Raw genomic sequence first — 22,097 nt, 5'->3', positions numbered from 1 at the left:
CCCTGTCAAGGTCAATGGTGGAGGGAAGGAAAAAGAGGCTGTGGTTATAAAATGGGACCCCGGGGGCAAGGAAGAGGCCGTGCTCTGCCCTTGTTACGCAAGGCTGCGAGGGGAGGAGGGAAGGGAAAGGAGACGGGATTTAAGACACTGTTGGCACAACACTGCGGATGATCAGCAAAAATGGGCTACTCGAGGAGAGGGGGAGAATTCGAGTAGCGGCCCAGGCTTGCCAGCAGCCAAGCGCAGGTTCCGCTGCAGCAGAGCCCGGCAGCTCCTCGGCTGCTTCCCAGAACCCACCGTGGCCCCACCAACCCCTCGGCATGGGAAAGGCAGGTAAGCGGCTGCTGGTCCAGTTTAATTGCGGTGGGACAGAGGCAGATGCCAAAGCAGGTTTGACAGCTGAAATGGATGCACCCAGCTGGCAGTGGAGAGCTGGAGGAGGAGGGAAAGGGAGGGGGGCCAGGGCTGGCAGGCAGCGGCAGGCGCGGAAGCTGGCATACCTGGAGCCCACAGGATGTCACTCCCAGGGACAGGGGATCATCGGTCGGTGGCCTGCCCACTATCACAAGTCAGGTTCCTTAATGCTGAGCTCCGCTTGATGAGCCAGCCAGCAGCCCTGCCGGGCAAGAGCTGGGCTAGATGGGAGGCCAGCACACATCAGCCCCGGCCGCTGGTTAACTGCACTATTTACAGCACGAGAGCCACAGTCCTGCTGTCTTCTCCTTCCCCAGAGCCCTGGGAAGCAAGCTTATGACGCATGGGTTCATCGCAAGTAATCCACCCCTCCTCTCGGGGCAAGCACCGCGGTGGCCCGGTTCCAGCCACTGCCTCTGTGCCCAAGGAAAAGGAGAAGCTCGGTGCGCCAGCCGGATGCAGAGCCAGGAGCAAGGACGTGCTGGCAGGGAAGAAAGCTGTCTTCGGGCTACCTGCAGCTGAGTAGCAGTCTTAAGAGGGGATAAAACAATTGGATCGGCTTTTATTCAGCTCACTCATCTAAACAGATGTGTAAACAAGAAGTTACAAGGAACTGGAGGGACGTGGTATGCGCACCCCGTATCACGCACCGCTCGGGCGGAGGCTGAGTTAGCCAGAAGAGCGGACATCCACTACTCCCTGCCTGGCAGTGAGGGGAGATGCCAGCCAAGCTTCCCGGAGAGACGGGGATCTTGACAGATTGTTTTTATTGATTTTTTTTTTTTTTATTTTTTTTTTTTAGCTGGAGTATCAGCATTTGCTGGTGCTGCGATCCCCAGAGGCATGCTGCATTGCTACAGAGCAGCCCTTTGGCTGGGTGGGATGGTCCAACAGGCCGGCAGCCAGCTGGCGTGCCTGGTTTGTTGCAGAAGAGGTCATCTGTTCCTGGTTCTTTGTAAACCTGAGCTGATTCTTCCCCGGTCCCCCACCTCCCTCAGCAGTCATTGCGGAGGAAGAGGGATGCCCCGTGGATCAGTGACTTGACCCTCTTGCAGGTTCTTGACCAGCTGAGCCAGCCAGCGCTTTGTGGTGGTGTCATCCTTCAGGACCTGGGCGAAGGTGGTGTCCTTCAGTTGGTCAGGAAGGCACTGCCTGAGAGCTTCACGTGCCCTACATCAAGAGATAAGAAACGGGGCCCAACAAATAAACTCACAGGGGCAAGAGGGGAGCAAACCCCACTGGGGACATGATGCTCCTTTGCCTGGGGGTCTCCTTGGCAGGGCCCAGCAGCATCGCAGCACCTGGCGCTCAGCCAGCTAGCAGGGCTCCCATCCCTCACGCTAGATCCCACCGAGCCAAGCCCTGTGCCTTGACACTCGTCAGTCAAGAGCAATGCGATGCCAGGAGAGGCGGAGACAACAGATACATACCCAGCAACCTTGGGTAGAGTTGCTGATCAGCATGAAACCAGTTTGTATTCCTTCAACTGAATGTCACCTACTGGCTTCTACTGCTAACAGCCCACATGATGAGAAGAGGTACAGCACAGCGTACATTCCACCTCAGTCCCTCCCTTGTACCAAGTTCAAGCGACATTTTGGCTCAGGGAGTCATAACCTGCACAGCATAAATCTGCACAAGCCCCACATGTCACTGTTTCTCCCATATACCACAAAAGCTCCTGGGACTACCAATAAATAAAACAAAGCAACAAAAACACCCACCCATTTTCTACACTGAGCTAAGGCTGATGTAAGGACAGACAAGGCACCTTGACCGTCCCTGCGCGGGTACTGGAGGAGAACTGCACTTCCAAGGGAGCTGGAGAAGCCCCTGCACAAACTCCTAAAATGTTTACCTGGGGTTATCAGAAAGGCGAAGGTAGCAGCGGACAACGTGTTTCAGCAGCCGTGCTGATGGCTCCTTGGAGAGCTGCAGGACCATTTTACCCTGTTTGATAAAGGCCAGTGCCACCAGTTAAAGTCTTTGTAAGAACAGCTTCACAATCAGCAGAGACAGGCAAAGATCATTAAATCACTCACTCTGGCTCCCCACGCATCACAGCCCATTTCCTTTCATCTCAATACCCCTGCATGGAGCCCGGCGCTCTGCTTGCCAAGATGCCTTTGAGAAGGGCAGCTAGCCACGACTTGGAAAGGATTCTCCCAGCAGCTCAGGAAAAGTTTGTCTCATCTCTACCTGGTTTTTACCTCCCCAGGACTGCTTACTGGTCCAACTCTCTGCTAGATTAAACACAGCCTGGGGTTTCCCCCTCATGGAGGAAGGCGAATGTACCCCAAGCACTTCGATAAGCTCAGGATGAGTCACCCTGTGAGGTGTGTTCTCAAGCTTTGCAACATTCCCTGTTCTCATCTGCACCGCTTTCATTTCAACACCCTTTTGAAACATTAACAATAGCCTGGGAAGCCATGCCGAAGGACTGGGCTCACCCACACCACATACAGTAAGATCCACACCTAGTCTTACCGCTCACCGAAGAGTTGTATTTTCTCTTTCGGCTACATCTCTCATTAAGGCAACTGGGAAGCAAGACCAGGACAGATCTCCCTGGCCTAGCCTCCATTTCTCACACTATGTAAGACTTTGCCCATGGTCACACCTTCGAAAGCACACAGACTAGCGAACAGTGTGAATGCCTTCACACGCCTGCTCTGAAGGATTTTAACAGTCTGCTTCCTCATGTTTAGGATTCAATCAGATCTGCCCAACAAGTTGAGCCTGTTCCTGTAAAACTACATTGGCTAGCACTAACCATTTTCCTCACTGGCTAAATTCATCTGTATTTGGATATTTGGGCAGTTAGCAATTAGCAGGTGCCCCTCATCTGCCCCTTTGCAAGCTTCCTGTTCTCAGCAATTCCCCAGGATACCAATATTTCTTCAAAGTAAAGAACAGTAAGTCAGAGAGCTCCTCAGACAGCTCCTGGATGGGAAATACTAACTTGCTCTTTTAAAAGCATCTAATACTTGCAGAACACCTTACTCCATTATCAGCAGACAAAGAAGTAAACCATCACCCTCATGAGACAGGAGTACACCATCCCGTTTTTTAAAATAGAGAACAGAAACGTCTATGAACATTTTCATCTTTCTCCGTAGTGCTATGGAGCATTATTCATGTCAGTGCTTCATCAGTGATGGGATTATACCACAGCTAGGATTTCCCCCATGCTAACACAGCTTTACATGCCCACATCCTTCCATGTTCATTCCCTCCCCAGCTATGGATTCTTCCTTGGTCTCCTCCCCTCCCCTACCTCCCAAGGTTTCTAATTGTGTCTTTCACTTTGCCCCCAAGCCAGACGTACTTTCATAAAAGCCGATCCTTTTCTCAAATGCAAAATTAATGTCACATTGGATACTATGGACATCAGCTTACAATCGTTCATACTTTGCTCATTGTGGGTGAATTAGGAGGAAAAATTTTCTTTATGTTTGGAAAAACAGACAGACAAACAAATATTCCCAATGAAAGCATCAACATTCAGGCACAGAACCAGCACTGCAAATTGCTTAACTTAGTGCTGCATTTTCTGAGACTGCTCTTTAAAAAGCAAGCAACCAACCAAACAGAAAAGCAGGACAATAGCTATTCCAATGCAGACATATATTCCCTTTGGCAAGCTCAAAGATAATAAAGCTCAAGCTGAGGCTATTACTCCTGGGAATAACAAATTACACATACTCAAACTTCTCCTTCAAAGGGGACAGGAAATGGACAAAAATTGTCTGCTCTCTCTATGTTCCAATACAAGAATGAAAGTTATAAGCAGCAGCTAGAAGGAGCCACGTTCAAAGAGAATAGAAGGAGGCCGGCCTTCCAGGCAGCAAGCTGGAAACCCATGAAACTCCTTCGTAAATGACACTGTGGATGCATAAAGCTTCCATGAGTTCAAGGGGAGGACAGGACAAAAACTGGGTTTACTGCACAGAAAACCCACAATGGGCTTCAGAAATCCAAAGCTGAAAATAGCTAGCAGCTGCAAGAGCAAGTACCATATATGCTTGCCCCGCTCTTACTCCTTCGCTCAACCTGCTGCTCTTTCAACCTGTTGTGGGAAACAGATGGAAAATGGGTCCACGGTCTGAACAGTGGGATCATTCTTACACAAAATCAAATCAAGTCACAGCCAGTCAACAACTCTGAAAACTCTTTCTTCTCTGGAGATGTCTACTTGGTTTATCCTGGAGACTTAGTATATTACAACTAATGTGAGTTCTCTCGACATGCAAACCAGAGATATACAAAGGAAACACACACAAGCAGAGACCTACAGTTGTCGCAAGCAGCAAGTCCAAAAACGATCTGCCTCTCCCATTCTGTGCTCCAGCCAGAGAGCAGTAAAGTGGCTGCTGAAGAAGCTGGCTGATAGAGTGTATTTTTTTTTTTAAGAGAGGAAACATAATCTTACCAGTATCATGGCAACATGGGAAAATCGCTCATAAGTCTGACAGATGTATGCCAGCCCTGTATCATCCAGGAGGATTTTCTGAAGAATAAATGTAGCAACCTAGAATGGGGAGAAAGCAGAAAATAAAGCATATAAACAACTTATCTGAACTGAAAAGGAACAGGCTTTGTGCTGTGCTCTTTTCAAGGCAGTCTCAGAGCTGAAAGGCCCTTTCAGTAGGCAGCAAATGCTTTACTCAGTGAAAGTTTAAAGCCAAAAGAAAATGCAGGACACTACATAATGCCTGGCATCTCTGGATAAAGAAGAGTGTACACACAAAGCAGTGTGTACAAGATGACTGGATGCAGGTTGCCTAAGACGGCAACTACAGACGGGCTGCCCAGGACAGCCTCAGGATTACAGCCACAGTACTCTGGTCACAGAGCAAGAAGCAGGAGAAGCATCAGTCCCTTGGCCCTGCCATCTACATGGCAAGTTGTTTTCAGTTTTCATCCTTGAGCATTACTGATTTGTCGTAAGATGGGACTTTCTGGAAGGACCTCATCCAGGTATGTCAGTAGGCTTCACCACAGAAGCACACACAGACCAAAACCTGTGGCCAGCCTACCTGGGTCATTGGACAAGTCTCACCACAGATCTGAGCTCATGAGGGAAAGCAGCCCCTGATCAGAGGGGACAACAAACTGGTCCAGTGCAGTGAACATTCCCGTAACCACCACTAACAGCTGCTGTCCAACCTCTGCACTGCATAGCTACAGCATTTGTTCTCTCAGGCCAAGGGAAGTTGATCCAGCTCACCCCTGAAAGTTATTCTGCAGGGCTGCAAAGGAGGGAACAGGTGTTGAGAGCAGCAAGATCTTTCCCAGCAAAACTAACAAGCTCAGAACTCCCAGCTTAGTTTTGTGGTTTCAGTTTTGTGGTTTTGGTTTGTTTCATTTTTGAGGAGGTAAAAGCTCCACCCTGACTTGTCCCAGCATTTGCAACAGGACACAAGCCAACTCTGAAGGTTACTAGCTGCCTGGTCAGCTGGAAATAAAAAAGAAAAAGTCTTAAGACAAAAAGAGTAGGTACCGTTTTGGAGAGTTCACTGCCAGACTCCATAATGCGTAAGCACAGGGGGATAATTTCTGTTGTCAATAAGAAATTTATCACTTCTTGCTCATCAGTTTTCACCAAGGCCCCTTGAAGGAAAAACGAAAAACAAAATCAGTAAGTGAAACTGTTTAAAAAAAAAAAAAAATCTCACCTTCCAAAGAGGGCCTGTGCTCTGTCCTCCCCAGGAATTATTAGGTCTGAACAGCAGGCAGAGCAACTGCCAGGCTAAATATGTTGCAGCACATGGCTGGAGAAGAAATTGTTTTGGGAGCATAAAAGCAATCAAGTTTGGTTTTGGAGTTGTTTGATTTTCAGAAAGGGGATGCAGTCGTGGCTCTCCACCAGCGGTACCCACAAACACAAGAGGATTATGCCACCCAACAGCAACCTCTGGGAAGAAGAAATGTATTTCAAGACCCTCTTACTGTATGCATTGGGAGAGAAATGTTTTGGTCAGAAAAAAAGAAACAAGGAAAAAAAAAAAAAAACAGGGTAAGGGGAAGATAGGACAAATATATCCAAGTCAATCAATGACAAAAAGCCCTGAAAGCCCAGTCTGTAACCATCCATCCCAGTCTCTCGCTGGCTGGGCTGAGGGTGAAGGCAAAACAAGACTGCAGGTGCTTTTACTCAAAGGAAACAATTTTTGGCAATGCAATCAGATTCCAGGGTTTTCTTATTAGTGAAAAGACTAGATCCTACACATCAAGAGGAACCTGCCTCCTTAACTGATGTAAAACAAGCAGCTCCTCCCATTAATGCTACAGGACTCACAAGATCCCAGTAAAATAGACCCCTGACTTTGGTGATGCAGGTCTCCATACCCAAAGAATGAAACGTATCCAGCTTGATAGGAAAGTAGAGCTACAGCCTTAGTTCAGCTGCTTACCAATCACTCCGAGGCTCGTGAGCCGCAGGTACTCAAACGGACGCGTCTTGCTAACCGTGTGCAAGAACGGGTACAGGAAGAGAGGGATATGAGCTGCCAGAAAAGCTGACCTGTAGGAAAGGAAAAGCACCCAAGGTGAGAGACAAGGAAAACAAACTGAGCTGACAAGACAGGGTTACCACGCCCAGCCTCAGACTACTCCTGACAGACACCATTGCTGCTGCTCTTCAAAAGTGGGTAACAGTTTGTTCTCTGATAGAAGGGCATGAAGCAAGTTCTGCACTGGGCACAGCACAAAATTTAACACCTAAACCATCAGTTATTTGCATTACTGTTTCCAGCTGACCAGGAACAGAGAACATCCTGTTGTTTTTATTACCTCTTCCTGCCACCCAGACCCTCTGCTTTGTACTTTCCCTGTTGCATCCCACCTCGCAGGTTCCCGCAGGCCGGTACAGTCAGCCATAAGGTGTGTGCAAAGCCTCTGCATGACTGAAATCCAGCCTGGCTGATCTCTAGGCATTACCACAGTTTAAACGTACACAGCCACTTCTCCCCAAGAGTCCCCACACTGCCTTCTGACAACAACGAAAAATAGAGCCCTCAAGGAGAAACCAGGAGATTGCTTTGCCAGCAGGGAGAAGCTCTCTTGAATGATCACCCAACATTCTTCCTCTGTTTTCAGTTTTGAAATTTAAGTGTAAAGGTGTATGATGTAAAACTACCCCATTTCTTTGGGTATCATCTCATGGTAGGCTGCTGCTTAACACTACTTTGCAGCAGCTGAAAAACAACTTCAGCTACGCAGTGCTTTCTTCTCTGCAGGAACGGAAACACGAGATCGTGGATCTCTAGGTAGTTTTCTTCTGAGTTTTAGCTGAGTTCAGTTGAGTTTGGTGGAACCAACATAATCTTCTCCCCTACTGACATGTGCTGGACAGATTGAGAAAACTTGATGTCAGGCACTGGCTGAGGACTCCAGACACAGCTCTGCTATTGCTCCCTTGCCACACATGGTGTCTGGCAAGGACAGTCCTGCTCATTGCACCCTTTGGACAGCTGGTTTAAATAACTGTAAGCTCATTAAAACAAGGATGCTGCACACAGCACTCAGCCCAAAGGCACCCTTATCTCTGGCTGAGGTCCCAGGAGCTGCCACAACCCAGTGTTTTCAGAGGATCACAGAATGATTCAGGGAATGCCATGCATTTAGGACCACCATAAAGCTATCATCCTGCTAATCCGTACAAAGAAGTGAAAGCAGCAGGCAGCTGCCTATCTTCCGGCTCTGTCCTCTGTTCCACTTCTTTTGGTAAAAAAGAAAGGAGCTTACATGCTTCTGGAGTCAGACAGACAGGCTGAGCTGTCAACATCAACACCTCAAAAAACTTACACACTTGGAAACACTTACCTTGTTTCAGGATGTGATGCGACACACTGTAGTAGAGCTAAAGCATTGCAGACTCTGTTGGACTGATGGGCTGTCAAAGTTGGAGGGTTGATTGATGGATAAATATTTACAATTTCCTAAAAAATAACAGATTAAGAAAAGTTAAGAAAAACATCAGCAAGCTGCACCAAAGCACTTGCCCAGCAACAAACGATGGTGCCAAGAGACAACAGTCTGCTTCCACCAAGCATCACTTGGAAGTTACATGGCAGCCACCACGCTGCTGCCCAGGCAAGGGCAGAGTTGGGTCAGAGTCAATTTGACAGGGAGTCACAGGAATGCATTCAAACCTTAATTTCAGTGTAAAAGGGTTAATTTGATTTCCTGGCTCTTTACTAGTGTAGGGACTGCTTGGTTTTGAACTGCCAGAGTGAAGAGGAGCATTGTTCCTGTGCCTAGAGGCAGAGTACATCCACTCTACTCATACTGTACTCCTGGTACTCTTCTAACTCAATGCAGGGGAAGCAGGTGAGGGCAAGAAATTAGATTCAGAAATCTGCCTCCTTCCAGCTATAGCTCGCTTCTAATTTTCTTCACTTGTTTCAGGGCCACTCTGAAAACAGTTTGACACTGCCAATCCTGCATTCCTTTCTTCTTTGAAAGAAACTACTGGATTCAGCACTGAGCGATAACCAGTCATCAGCTGTAGAGCAGCTTGCCCAGCGATAAGCTGAGCCGCTCAGTTTGACACGAAATGCAGGTACTTTCCCTTGCAAGGACCTCTGAAGTAGCAAAAGGCATTCCCGTGCTGCCCTTCCCGCAGGCTCCCTGCAAGAGCAGCCTTCCGACCAGGAAGTGCTCAAGCCCACGCAAAACCAGTCAAACCAGAGATCTTAGGAGTAAGGCTGTCGTGGTCCTGCTGTGACACTGTATGAAAATAAGTAGAACGTGAACTACAGGCAGCTCATACACCCAAGAATTTCCCTTCCAAACACCAGAATTCTTCCTTTCTGCATACACTGCAGTGATGATTAATGGCAAACACTAGAAATGGGCTTCCCACATCTGCTCCCCTTACCACATGACCCAGCATACATCATAGTCCCAGCAACAGCGACAAGGGACCCCACCAGTGCCTCCCCAGATCTGCCCCACAGATGCACAAGCTCTGCATTGTGCTGGTGCTGCACCATGGAATAAAGAAGTCACCAGTCCTACCTACCTGAAGGAGTGCCGCGATTGTGCCAAACGAGTGCCACAGCATCGGAGCAAGGTCAGGCACAGACTCGCGCTTCTTGCTCAGCTCCAGCAGCGCATTCTCCCGCGTCTCAGGGCTGGACAGCTCATTGATCCACTGGTAGATCTTTTCACGGTCGACCTGAGCCAGCGCTGTTGGCACAGGCTGGGAGGGAGACAAGAAAACTTCAATTCAAACATTTCAGCCAAGTCTCACCCAGATGCTTCCCACAACCTGGCAGATAAGCAAAAAAGGGCTCAAGAAACTCCTGACTGGGGGAAGAAGGAACTAAAGCTGCATTAAGACGCTCTCAGTATGGATACTTTCCTTAGATTAGTCTTATTATTTCACTATCTGAAACAAAGGTTTTACTTTCCGGCCTGACTCATTAGGACAGTCTCTCTTACTCTGCTTGTTAAGCGGTACCTTGTAACTTCATTCAGCAACGTGAGCACCATGCTGCTGCCCGTCTGTGCCAGCAGAGCTCCCAGGGAGGTCACACATACTTTAGCCAGCTATCATTTGCTCCACCTGCATTTAGCACGCATTCATTTCACGCTTCTAGCGCAAGCTTCCACAAATTCAAAGTAATGCAGACACTGCCTTTTTCTCTCCAAAAACATCCATGACATTGGAACCTGCCTGGAACCTGCCAATGGAATTCACCCAACGTACAGGATAAAAATATTCATACAAATACTAGAAAAATTCTCACTATTCCAACAACAGCATGGCACTGTCCACAGCCAGTAACACCTGCTGTTAAAGATATCTCATTCATCCCATGTATCCTGTTTGCGTGCACGGAGCCAAAAGGGAATTCTTCACAACTGATTTTGTGCAAAAGTTCCTGTTCAAAATAAACCCAGAGAAGAGCAGATCTGTATTCATGGTCGAGGCATATTTTCTACCACTCAGGAGAAATGCAAGATTTCTATTCTGCCTTTCCTGGCCAACAAGGTTTCAAGCCAAAAAAAAAAAAAAAAAAAAAAAAAAAAGAGGGAGGGCTAGGAAGGAAAATGTGGAATTGTAGCACTGTTTCTGTGGAAAGGGCAAAGAGCAAGGCTTTCAATGGAAGTTTGTCTCATGCCTCTGCTGGCACAGAAAGCACTCAAGGTGTAAACAAACGATCAGCAGGCTTCCAAAAGAGATAGTTTGGGGATTCAGATCCAAAATTTTGAGGGAGACAAACACAGGCATTAAAACTCGCTGTGTAAACACTTCCAAAAGCCACTTGGGAATCTATTCAAACACTGCTGCAGTGTTTACTATTCAAGGAAAGCACAGCCCTGTTAGTATACTGCTGCTCCTGAGCCAGCCTGCAAGCAACCAGCTCAGCATCCCCACGCGTACGGCAACCACGGCTGGGAGCCAAGAATGGACTGTATTTATTTTTTTAAACCCAGACTGAAACTCTTCACGCGCTTACCACAACAGACGTGAGCTCTGCCTGTTCTGCACTGACAGCAACGCTACTACTAAGGGGCCCATCGCTGAGGCACTGAGGAGAATACAAAGGAGTTCAGAACTGCTGGTGGCTGGAACCATATGCCAGAGGCAGGCTCCCAGAACCGCAGGAGGGACGAAGGGAGACTCCTTAACCTTTGGCAGACACCTCCAGAGCCTTCTGCAAAGGTTTCCCTCCTCCGTTCATCCATATATTACATCCGTAGTTGCATCCAAAGAGATTCTTCCCCAGCTGTGAGATTTCTCTCTCCCCCAGCCATTTCCATTGTGTTATTTAACTTAAATGTCTATATATAAGCCAACGTGCTGTTATGAATCCCTGTACTCTAAGGCTCAAGTACATTTTTAGCTCTTCATCTTTTCTCTTGTCCACTCAACTTTTTTTTTTTTTTTCTTTCCACAGAACCTCACAGTAAATTAGTAATCCTGACAAATTTATTATACTCTCACAGCTGGGAGTGCAATTTGAATGGCAACTCCTACACTGAAGCTCAGAAAGAGAGGGAGAATGAACAGAGCTCATTTGTTTTTATTTGGGATAGTAGAGTGACAAGCAGTGTAGCAATAATGTTGTTATAATTGTGTTATCTAAAGCTTCCATCTATTTTTCTAGACTCACTGGAAGTTTCAGTTCCTGTACGCTTAAATACATCATTGACTCTTTAAAAGCACAATCATGTGCTTGTGATCCCCAGAGAACACTAAGCAGATTTTCCACACAATTAAGTTTATGATGTCCAATATCTGTCTTAGCCAGAACCAACTGCTTTTCACAGGCTCTACAGTTGCTCCTCTCATTTCTGTTTAAATTGTCAGACACATTTTTTCCTAATTTCCTACTTTATTGTTGTTCCTCCTTCTCCCTCTAAAACTGAAAATTCTGGGGAACCCCGAGGGCTACACACAAAACCTGCAAGCTCCGAGACAGAAACCTGCCAGAGAGACTTTCTTTTGCACATAGGGAAAGCAAAAGTTACCAATAGTATTTCAACACAGCACAAATTAGCCACCTCTGCATCATGAAAGATCTTGTAACACCTTCCTCAAGGGAAACAGCATTACCCCAAACATCCATACCTGATTACATCTCCAACAATCACACAATGAACTGGATTCAGGCAACTGGCTCTCTCTTCTTAATTAAGCAATTGCTGCTAGGCACACTGGTGAAAGCATCGACCAATCAATGCAGAACATTGACTAACTGGATACATGTGGTTTTCAAACTATTTTGATGGATCACCAAGTCAAAAACACCAAAATGAACTTTGAACTTCAAAAGCAGCGGATTAGCTGTTTTGAGCAAGGCTTTCAACGCCTTACTGCTCGTTACAGCCACATTTACTGTTTGCAGCCTGTTCTCGAGCCTCTGGTACGTTATGCTGCCTCCGGGCCTGAAACTGAAGTGTCACCTCTCTCTTTACACAGTGATACTGTACAAAGACCAACGCTGTGGTTTACCACAGCTTTATCACGACAGCGTTCACAACACCCAACAGGATTCCTGAGCCAATCGTGACCCTGATAATAGGTAACGTTGCTTACCACGGCTCCCAAGCACATCTACAGAGCCAAAAACCCTCCCCTGTCACCTTCAGTCCAAGCATACAATCAACTGTGGCAGGAAACGTTTCAATACAGAACTATCAGGTGGCATGAATTATATATAAATTAAATGTACATTCAAATGAGTCCCAAAATAAAGCTGATTTCTATTCCTGAAAGAGATTATTGTCTTAAAGTTGTGTTAAAAAAAATAATTTTATAGAGAGGTGACTAGAACACAGATAGAGGATTAATGGGAGATACAACACTCTCATGCATTTCGACAAGCACTTAAGAATTACATCGCTATAAAAATGTAAATGCTGATTAAGAGAGTTCACTACGATCTTGTACACCCTTCTGTGTTCCAGAAAGTATCATTTAAAATCAGAAGTATTTGTCAGCACTCGAAGAACCAATTTAAAGTCACGAGCACTTAAATAAAGTGGGAAGGCTTAAAAAGTTCTCTGAGCTCCTGCTCATAAGTACTTTACTCACTCTTGTTTGCTTGTTAGCCCAAGCACATCCTTGAACTAAGTTCATTTGAAAACGGCTCTGACTGCTGGTCTTGCAATACACCTCCCAAACCCAATACACATCAGAGGCTCAATCAACCCTAGGAAGTCTTATAGGTGCAGCGAACGTGCATTTGGAGAAGTGAAAACCAAATCAGAAACCCGCTCAGGTGGCGGGAGATAAGATGCAATAACCACATTGTTCAAACTCAGCTTCCAACCAGGCCAAGGTACCGTTCCACTCCCACCAGCCTGAACATCAGGCACCCCATCCCACCACAGCAGCTTCCTGAGCGGGAGGAGGGCAAGCACCAACTATGGACAGCGCTGCAAAGTACTGGGGGAGAAGGCAGAAGGAACAGGCCATCTCTGCCTTTCCGCCTGCTTGCCTGCTGCCCTGAAGAACTTTTTGCTATCTCCTCTCTCCCTCTGCAGCCAAGGCCAGAAGTAAAAGAGCTCCCCAGGGAACGGAGCAGGCAGCTGGGCGTGCGGGAGGCCTCCGGGAGCAGGGAGGGAGCACAGCGGGCAAGAAAAAAGGAAGGAGGGAAAGCCCTACGCGATATCCACCGTGTGGCAGGGACGCAGCCGGGGCACGGCCCCCTGGCCCCTGGCCGAGTCGCCCTGTCCCCGCGAACAGCGGAGCGGGGCACGGCCGCCTCGGGCAGGCACACAGGAGCCCCCAGGCGCGCGGCTGGAGCGACCCAGCGGGACCCCGCCGCCCCTCCCAACCGGGCCCCGGGGCGCGGAAGGGAGGGAGCTCACCAGGGCTCCGCCACCCCGCGGCCCAATTCCCCCCCCACCCCCCCCGCGGGCGGCCGAGGGGAAACGTCCCCGCACAGCTCCGAGCGGCCGCGCGGCCTTCCGCAACGGGATCCCGGTCCCTATCCGGTCCCGTCCCGCCGGAGCAGGGAGCCGCGCCTCACCGCGGCCGTGGCCAAGCTGTGCATGATGAGAGCGGTGCCGGTGCTGCCGCCGGGCCCGGCTCAGGAGGCCGCCGCCGCCGCCGCCATAGACTCAGGGCCGCCCCGACCCCTCACCCCGCCGCGAGGGAGGCTGGGACAGGGGCGGGGCGAAGGGGGCGAACGCTGCGCGCATGCGCGCGGGCGCCGGCGGGACGGCGCGGGCGGTGTCGGACGGGGAAACGGAGCGGGCCGCTTCGGCGCACGCGCACGAGCGGGCGGGCAGGCAGGCGCGGGGCGCGCCGGGAAGGGCGCCGCCGCGCTGACGTGAGCGGGCGCGCGCTTGCGTGCGTGCGTCGCGCGGCGTCTCGCGCTGGTGGCCGGTTCCCGCCATCCGCTGCCGCCGCCCCCTCCCCTTCCCCCTCCCCCCCCCCCTCGGGCCTCAGCCCCCCCCCACAGCGGCACCGGCGACGCTCCGGGACGCAGGTACCGGGCCTTGGCCCCCCCCCACCCCCACCCCCTGCGGAGCCCGGCCGGGTGCCCCCCCCCCCCGCCCGGCGCCTCCCCTCAGAGCAGCCCGGGCCGGGGCAGCCGTGGGGCGGCGGGGCGGCGGGCGCTGCTCTCACCCCGTGTCTCCCTGCCGGGGGCGGGCGGCGAGGGGGGAGAGGGGCCGGGGCTGGGAGCGGCGGGGGCTCCTGAGCGCGGGGGGGGGGGGGGGACTCTGCTCGGCGGCGGCTCCCGGGCTGCGCGCAGGGGCCGCTTCATTCATTTCCTCGGGTTTTTGTTTAAAATACGCCCCGCCGTGCCGGCCGGGAGCCCGCGGCGGTGCGGGGGGTGTTTCTCGTAGCGCTGGGCTTTCCCGGGCGGGGTGCGGGGGGGCACCGCCGCCCCGGGGAGCCCCGCCGGGCCGCTCCCGGTGACCGTGCCTCAGGTCCCGCCAGAAACGAGCTCCTCTGCCCTCTCAGGCTTCCTCCGAAACTTCGGTTTCCATCTCTGACCGACTTCCTTCAGGCACTTTTTTTTTTTTTTTTTTTTTTTCCTTGAATCCATTCAAGTTGCTTTAAGGATTTGCAGGAACTTCTGTGTCTGGATTGGGTCTGCTCGCTTTTCCACAGTGAGGAATCAGCGCATTGCTGCTCAGACTAGGAGGGATTTTACTGATCTAAGTTTCCTTCGCTTGTGCCTAACTTCCTTCACTGTGTTCAAAAACGCCGGCAAAACAGTTCTGCCGAACTTCTACAGAAACTTTAAGCCGCGCTTCTGTCTTTCTGCGGGGATTCTATGGCGTGCCTAGTTACAAGTTTATCCTTTTTAACAGGTTTTAAAGGTGGAGTACGCTTGCTCTTGTTAGCTCTTTTCCGTGAGAAGGCATGGCTCCGCTAAAGGTGCACGGACCTGTCCGGATGCGCAGCATGCAGACTGGGATTACAAAATGGAAAGAAGGGAGCTTTGAAATTGTGGAGAAGGACAACAAAGTGAGTCTGGTGGTTCACTACAATGTTGGAGGAATTCCAAAGACGTTTCAGGTACACCAAATACTAAGGCTTTTGTTTGAGCGGTGCATGGATTGTGCTCTTTTGTGAACAGCTGTCCTCTTCAAGGCTATCAAGTGTCACGCAAACTTCCCTCTGTCACTGCTGCTTGTTCCTCCGTTTCCTGAACACTAATCCCTTTGTATGACTCTCCTGTAAATTATTCACGTGTATTGTTAAAGGATCTGCTGAGGTTGTCATCGAGCATATGGCTGAATGGGAAGAACCAAAAAGTAGAGAAAAATTACCAAAATGTATAGAATCATGGCTTATGTGTTCAGATTTTTGGAACATGTGACCTTTTTGTTACTGGTGCGTTTGCAGAATGTGGAGGTGAAGATCCTGAATGCTTTGTGCTAGCAGTTTTCCCAGCTGAAGAGTAACGATGTTAATAGGCTTGTAGCCTTCTGCTTGTTCATACAAGACTCCGCTGAACAGCAATCGTTGCAGTTTTAGGTTTTAAATATACCGGACAAAGTAGCTTCCTCACTGTTAAAGATTCTCTTGCAATATTCAGCCTAAATTGCCTTTTTTAAAATTCTATAGTTGTTTTCAGCTCAGTCTTCTTAGGTTTTTGTTGTGCAAAATGCACCAAACCAAAAGGATGTGAAGGAGTGTGTTTTTCTGTAAGAAAGTTCTGTCTCATTTAAAAATATGTAGAGGATGTAAGCCCACTTGGAAGAAAAAAAAATCCTGTCTTATTTAACAACTTTATAACAGCCTAAAATGATCTAGATCTTGGCTTCTGCTTTTTTGTGCCACAGTTGGTTTTCATCAGTAGTGTTCACCAGACCTTTCTCTGGGACGTTTATTTCTGCGTGCGAGTTTGGTGAAAAAAGTTCACTTTATTTTTGAAAGATCAGATTTTGCTGCCTTAGTGTGCTGAAAAGTCTCGGCAAAGAATCTGTCAGCCTATGTTGTCTTGGAATCAAGGCATGAGAAAATCCTTAGCTGTGGATAGTTCATACCTCTGTTACTGTAGACTTAAAATAATTGTCTTCTTTCTCATGCATGATGCTGTCACTGCACGTTTGATTTAATCCAGCGTTGGACCATGTTGCTTCCTAGAAGAGTGGTCTCTTCTTCCCCTCATACCTTCCCTGGGTGCTGCCTAGGTGAGGGTTAACGTGGCATGACAATTACTTGAATTGTGGTTCCATAGAACAGCTAAGGATGGCCTAAAGGGGAAGGTTTTGCTCCCAGTCTCTCACATCTACTGGCTCTAGCCCTCCGCAGATCTCTCTGTGAGCTTGGTGGAAGATTTTCAAGTGAAAGGCACCTTGTGAAAGGGACCAAATGCAAGATCTGGTGAAGGAGGCGATACAGCGCTGTGCGCATCTAGGACTACAGCGAAGGAGGAGTAGGACATGAGCAGACACATCTTTAGACCAATTATTTTTGTTTGGATGGTGGTTATTTTTCAGTGGGGTCTGCTTTCTGGTCCTGTTCATCTTGAAGCAACACAGACACCAGCACAAGAGCGTTGGTGGCAGCGAGCAGCAGGCAGGGAGAGCTGCTCACCCCTTGCACTGCGGGCTTGTGCTTACGTGTAGTTTGTGTGAGCTGGCCTCAGCCTGTCACCATGCTCTTATGTGCCGCTTCAGGTGTGACAAATACCTGATACTTCTGCTTTAGAAGTAACATTCTCTTTTTCTTTTTTTTTTCTTTTTTTTTTCTTTTCTTTTTTTTTTTTTTTGACAAGTTGCTCTGAGAGAATTGTGGGCAATTTCCCCACCTTTTTTATTTCTCTGTAATAGAGCATTTAAATGAATCTAAATGAATCCAGGCTTATATTTCTTTCTGCAGTGACTGCTGTGTCATCAAATTTCTTGTGTCAGGTGATATGTTTTATGGAAGTTTCAAAGCTTTGACTAAGTTATCCTAAATGTGGACTAAGAGAACTATTTCATTTACCCTTGCCACCCAAGGCTTTGTGACACTGACTGGGTTGTAACAGGTGCATAGAGGGTATGGATGGAGCCCTCCTACGGTAGCATTTTGAGTTGAAATAGGTTGTTTTGCAATGAGATGGTAAAGTAACTGTAATCCCTTTGCACTGGGCTTGGTGTTGTAAGAGAGGCTGAAAAATCTGGAGCCCCTTTTTCCATTCTTTGACGTTTGAAGACATTTTTGGCTGCTATTTAAAAAAAACCCACTCCTTAAAAAAAAACCAAAAAACAAAAAACAAACTCAAAACACAAGGATTGAGCACAAAGTATTTTAGAAGTGTAATTTTCCCAGCAAAATAAACCCTTAGTTTCTGATAGAGGCGGTTTTCCAGCCTCTCTCATAAACTGCTCTTGTGTCTAGATAGGCTTTCCAAGAAGCTAGAGATCTGCATGGAAAAAAAGAAATCTCACTGATGGACATGGGTGCCTTGTACTGTCTCAGTCTTTTATATACGTGGACAAACTTAAATAAAAATTGTGAATGATTGTTATTTTTCAACTTGTGTATAATTTGACGGAAACAAGACAGATTCTAGAGCAATGTATAGCAAAACTTTGACGTTACCGTGTAATTAGTGTTCACGTCTGTTAATTCAACATCGTTATTTAGATGGGTAGTGTGGCAGTATGCAGGTCAGGCCAAACTGGGAGAAGACTCCAATCTGATGGGCAGTGTTTTGCTCCCTCTTGTGCAGTGCCTAATGACCTTGGCTGTCGTTTCCAGTCCTGTGTGAAGCGTTGAGTATAGCAATATACTGGCGTGTGGAGGTCATTGTGTAGCTAGTTCCTGATCTTGGGCAAGGCTAAAGAAGTGTCAGCAAAATGAAGAATTTAGCAAAAAAGGACCAGGGAATTGAAAATGAGAATATGCTTAGCTATGTGTTGTCAAACTTCCATGCAGCTGCAGATGTGAGATAGTCTTTTGCTTCCTCTGCTCTAGGAGTTACCCTCAACCTGTGTGGATAGTAGAGCCTTTACTGAACAGCCGGTTCTTATAGGTGACTTAGCATGAAGTAACAATTAGGTATTGGTATAATAAAGTAGCAGTGGCACTATTAGGGAGCACAAATTCTTATTAAAGTTATTCTTGTGCTTGACCGTAACCCTGAAAGTTTTGACACCACTTAATCGTTATAATGTTGCATGTGGACTAAGCATGTTTCTTATTGGCTTATTCCCTAACCAAATTTTGTAAGGTATGTCAAATCTGTCTTCCCTGAGAGCTAAAGTGAATAGAAGTTTGTACTTAGAATTTAAAACTTTCCCCATCTTAAATTATGTTTCAAATTTGATGTAGAAGTTTCAGACAACTAAATGGGACTTTATGAAGCTCTTATTCCTTTACGTTCAAAAATGTCGCACTCAATAGCAAGGCAAGTTTCAGAAAGCTTGTCCAGGAATATAGAGACTGTTGAGCCATAGTGATGCTGTCTTTTCACTTCTGTCAGCTACCAAGATCACTAATTGCATTAGTTCTGTGAGGCTTAATGTTTGCTTGAAATAGACAGGGTAAGAAGCACTTGCACTGAAATACTTCTCCCTGCTCCATCTGAAGTGTTTTGTTTGAATTTGTAAGTAGTTTGGCCTTTTAAAAATGGGTTTATGTTTACAGTCGCTTTCTTGTTTTCAGCTAAGCCATAACATTAAAACTGTGACCTTACGACCAAATGGTAGAAAACTCTGCTGCCTGATGCTGACACTAAAGGATGCCAGCTTCCTGACAATTGATAAGGTACCATTTAAAGATGCAAATGAAATGCGGATGTATTTGGATGCAGTCCATCAAGACAGAGTTCATACTGGTAAGTGCAGTTGTTGTAAATCGTGTTAATAACAGTTTGGAGAGGGGTTGGTGGTGTGTTTTCTTTTTTTCATCTTTAGCTGTTTTGTCCTCCTCATATTACTGACTTTCTTTGCATTTGTATAAATGCTTCTTTCTGGCCTTGAAATCCAGTTTTTGTTACATACCTTTCTCATAATGTACCTTTGTCGTGCTGGGCAATAAGCAGAGATTAAACATGTAGGAATTGTTTATGTTGTTTGTTGGTATTTGAAAAACTCCCGTCTGTTTATCACATATGTATAGTCTCTTTCCTCTTTATTTTTCCTGTTATTTTGTTCTTTTTAAGGATAGGAACTTTTCTGCCAACTGAGTAAATGACCAATGTAAGAGATTTTCATAAACATGTGCTAATGTCTGTGCACTCAGAATATTGTACTGTCTATTGGCACGAAACTAGTGTGGCCCTTCCAAACTCCAGCTAAATAACATCTTACGAATAAGAACGCCAATCAGTTAAATGACAGTCACATCAAATGTTGTGTTCTTTTCCTGTCAGCTGGGAAACCCTCTCAGGGATCTGGCAGCTTTGGAGGTGTACTGGGCAGCAGGACCACACAGAAGGAAGCTAACAGGCAATTCTCTTACATGGAGAACCAGGTTTGTTTAAATGTTCAAATTTTTCTGCTCCTCTAATTTAATTTGTTTCCTCCTCTCATTCTTTTGTTGTATGTTGTAATAGCACGGTAAATACTTCTTTTGCATCCAAAGGCTTTGTAATCAAGAGGGCTTGCAATAGATGGGTGGTTGGCCACAGTGTGTCTTGCTTGTGAGGAGGCATGTATTCCCTATGAATAAGAAAGGTCAATGTCTGACTGTGGAAGACTGAACATGCTCATGCTAAGCTATCAGTCAGGCAGAGAGGCAGCAGAAACAGAGGGAAAGTACGTGATTAAGACTTGCTTCTCACATAGTTCTGAATATTGCTGTTTTACTGAACGCCTTACATAGCAGCTGAACATGTTATAGTCAGTACAGGTCTTAATGAGTTTAGCAGCTTCAGCCAAATGTGTATATTGAAAAGCTGCTCGCCCAGTTTTGTATCATCATAAAGTTACTGAATTTTTATCATTCTGCTCAGATTTTTGTGTAAATTTTGCAGACTTTTCCCCAAAAGTAGTTTTCTTTCAAAATACTTTTGTTCTTCCTTTTCTCCCTGGATAACACAGATTTAATGGTGTATCTGATGACTTCAATTTACATTGTTGTCTCTGTGAATATACTTGTATTGCCACCCTGAGGGACAATATTTTTGACATTGTCCCAAAACAAATTTTACGTGTTGCTTAAAGGCAATCTCACAGTAAAAACTCTAAGACTGTGTATACAGTGGTAAGATTAGGCATGTTTAGTTTTAAAGTCTAAAATTGACCAACGTTCCTTCATCTACCAACTGTTAGCTGTTTCCGTTGCATTACATGTGGCACTTGCTTGGCTCAAAGCTGTCAGGACACTGGTCTAATTGTGTGAGTTTTAATACTTTTTTTTTTTTTTCCTTTTTTAATACCACCCAGGATTGATCTGGGGATAGTTAGGAATCATGCCTTGGATTTTTTAATGTCAAAATATGTAAAGGAGATTTTAAAAATTAAAGTTCAACTGACTTGGCGTTAGAAAATGAGAAGGGAAGTTGGTTACTGCAGTAGAGTTTCATGTTTATGACTTACAGCGATACAGTAAAAATTTTACCTATGTCTAATTAGTGTTAAGTGCTCTTAATCTATTACAAGTAGCATTTTTCTGCTTTTGGATGCTACACTGTAGCAAGTAAAACAGTGGTGTAAACGCTAGTTTAGACTAAAGATAGTACTGTTTTTCACTGTTTCGGTTGTCTCCCTGCCCCCCTCCACTTCGGTTTTGCAGAGTCCTCCCAAAAGAGTGGCTGTCGAAAGTAAGGAAGAAAATCCTTTTCGCAAGGTGCTGGGTACCCCAGCGAGAGCATCTGTTAAGAGTTCAGCTGGAAGTGGAACACCTAGCAGCAGGGTCAACATTTCAGCATCTCCAGCATCAGCAGTGCCTCACAGAACAGGCTTGTTGGAGAGTCGGTAGGAGTGTTATCCTCTTATTATGATATTGTTAAGATTTAGCTCTTTATAGAGCTGCAGGTGGAACTAAGTACACCTAGAAGTAAGATGGGAATACTTTTGTTCCTCTGGTTTTGCTGTTGCTTTTAACAGAATGTTAATATGTGCTTTTCTAGCCTCTGGCTGGTACTGGCACTGGCACTAGAGCTTTATGAACAACTTAAGAGTTGGGCAGACCAAATTCTACTCTGTATGCTATGTTTTAAAAGTGGAGATTGTGGAAGATAGGTGCAAAATGCACAGAAAGCCTTGAGGAGTTCTGTTCAGTTGGAACAGGATCATTTACTTTCTGAAAAAATGACCACTTCAAAAATTTTCTGTCATCAGTGAAAAGAGGAAAAGAACACAACCACCTGGTTCAGAAATGAGCGAAGATTATCCCAAAGAGAACGATTCTTCAACGTAAGTAACCATTGTTTCTGATTTCTGATTTAAACTCTTTGTTCATTTGTGAAGGTGAATTTTTCTGAAAAGAATGCTTGGGTATTTTCTGTCTCAGCAAAATGGTACAGAGCAGCTGCTCGTCAACTTGTGAACAGACTGAGTGCTTGAGATGGAGTTTGCATTCAGGATTAATGAGGGAAATACAACCTGCTCTAGCAGTTGATTTGCAGGAACTGGCACATGCAAATTTTTTGTCATCTTTCTCTCATCAGTTTATTCCAGATTGTCATATGTATTGTACATGTACAGCAATAGGTACCTACTTTTATTTAACTTGCTTTGACCCTTTTCAAAACAAAATTCCTAAAGGAAAATTGCCATTTGGAGAATAAGCTCTGTGTGTTTCAAATCACATTTAATCATAA

The 22,097-nt window shown here is 46.6% G+C and overlaps 2 protein-coding genes across 5 annotated transcripts in view; one reads left to right on the top strand and one right to left on the bottom strand.

The window, feature by feature from the left end:
• Positions 1-1,156: 1,156 nt before the first annotated feature.
• CNOT9 (CCR4-NOT transcription complex subunit 9) lies at positions 1,157-14,045 on the bottom strand. Of its 3 annotated transcripts, none has more exons than XM_086751308.1 (8): positions 13,908-14,045; positions 9,443-9,622; positions 8,242-8,357; positions 6,831-6,940; positions 5,918-6,027; positions 4,847-4,945; positions 2,273-2,364; positions 1,157-1,584 (listed from the first exon to the last, which is right to left on the bottom strand). In XM_086751308.1, exons 1-8 carry the CDS (start codon positions 13,929-13,931, stop codon positions 1,416-1,418), a joined length of 900 nt encoding a protein of 299 aa, XP_086607434.1. In that variant the 5' UTR covers positions 13,932-14,045; the 3' UTR covers positions 1,157-1,415. The 3 variants fall into 3 exon arrangements, with proteins under 3 accessions (XP_086607434.1, XP_086607433.1, XP_086607435.1); XM_086751307.1 differs by having other exon boundaries at positions 1,157-1,591; positions 2,274-2,364; XM_086751309.1 differs by lacking the exon at positions 13,908-14,045 and adding an exon at positions 9,884-10,122 and having other exon boundaries at positions 1,157-1,591; positions 2,274-2,364.
• A 225-nt stretch (positions 14,046-14,270) lies between these two features.
• The window catches only part of USP37 (ubiquitin specific peptidase 37), a 36,519-nt gene continuing 28,692 nt past the window's right edge, over positions 14,271-22,097 (top strand). For both annotated transcript variants that reach the window (XM_086751077.1, XM_086751076.1), the window contains exons 1-6: positions 14,271-14,369; positions 15,202-15,409; positions 18,995-19,166; positions 19,704-19,804; positions 21,068-21,249; positions 21,616-21,690. In XM_086751077.1, coding sequence (XP_086607203.1) covers positions 15,254-15,409; positions 18,995-19,166; positions 19,704-19,804; positions 21,068-21,249; positions 21,616-21,690 — 686 coding nt within the window. In that variant the 5' untranslated portion in view covers positions 14,271-14,369; positions 15,202-15,253. The remainder of the gene's footprint in view (positions 14,370-15,201; positions 15,410-18,994; positions 19,167-19,703; positions 19,805-21,067; positions 21,250-21,615; positions 21,691-22,097) is intronic.

Source organism: Chlamydotis macqueenii, chromosome 6 (genome assembly GCF_036417535.1).
Source record: "Chlamydotis macqueenii isolate bChlMac1 chromosome 6, bChlMac1.mat, whole genome shotgun sequence".
Lineage (NCBI taxonomy): Eukaryota > Metazoa > Chordata > Aves > Otidiformes > Otididae > Chlamydotis > Chlamydotis macqueenii.
Note: the sequence above shows the minus strand (reverse complement) of the source record. Positions and strands in the feature narration are given on the sequence as shown.

What these genes read in the sequence shown, in the direction of transcription:
- CNOT9 (XM_086751307.1), bottom strand. Translation starts at nt 13,931, where the DNA reads ATGCACAGCTTGGCCACGGCCGCG. An exon ending in GCATCACATCCTGAAACAAG is followed by an intron (nt 6,941 to 8,241) that starts GTAAGTGTTTCC and finishes CCTTTCCTACAG; the next exon opens with GTCAGCTTTTCTGGCAGCTC. An exon ending in TCGCCTTTCTGATAACCCCA is followed by an intron (nt 1,592 to 2,273) that starts GGTAAACATTTT and finishes TTCTTATCTCTT; the next exon opens with GATGTAGGGCACGTGAAGCT.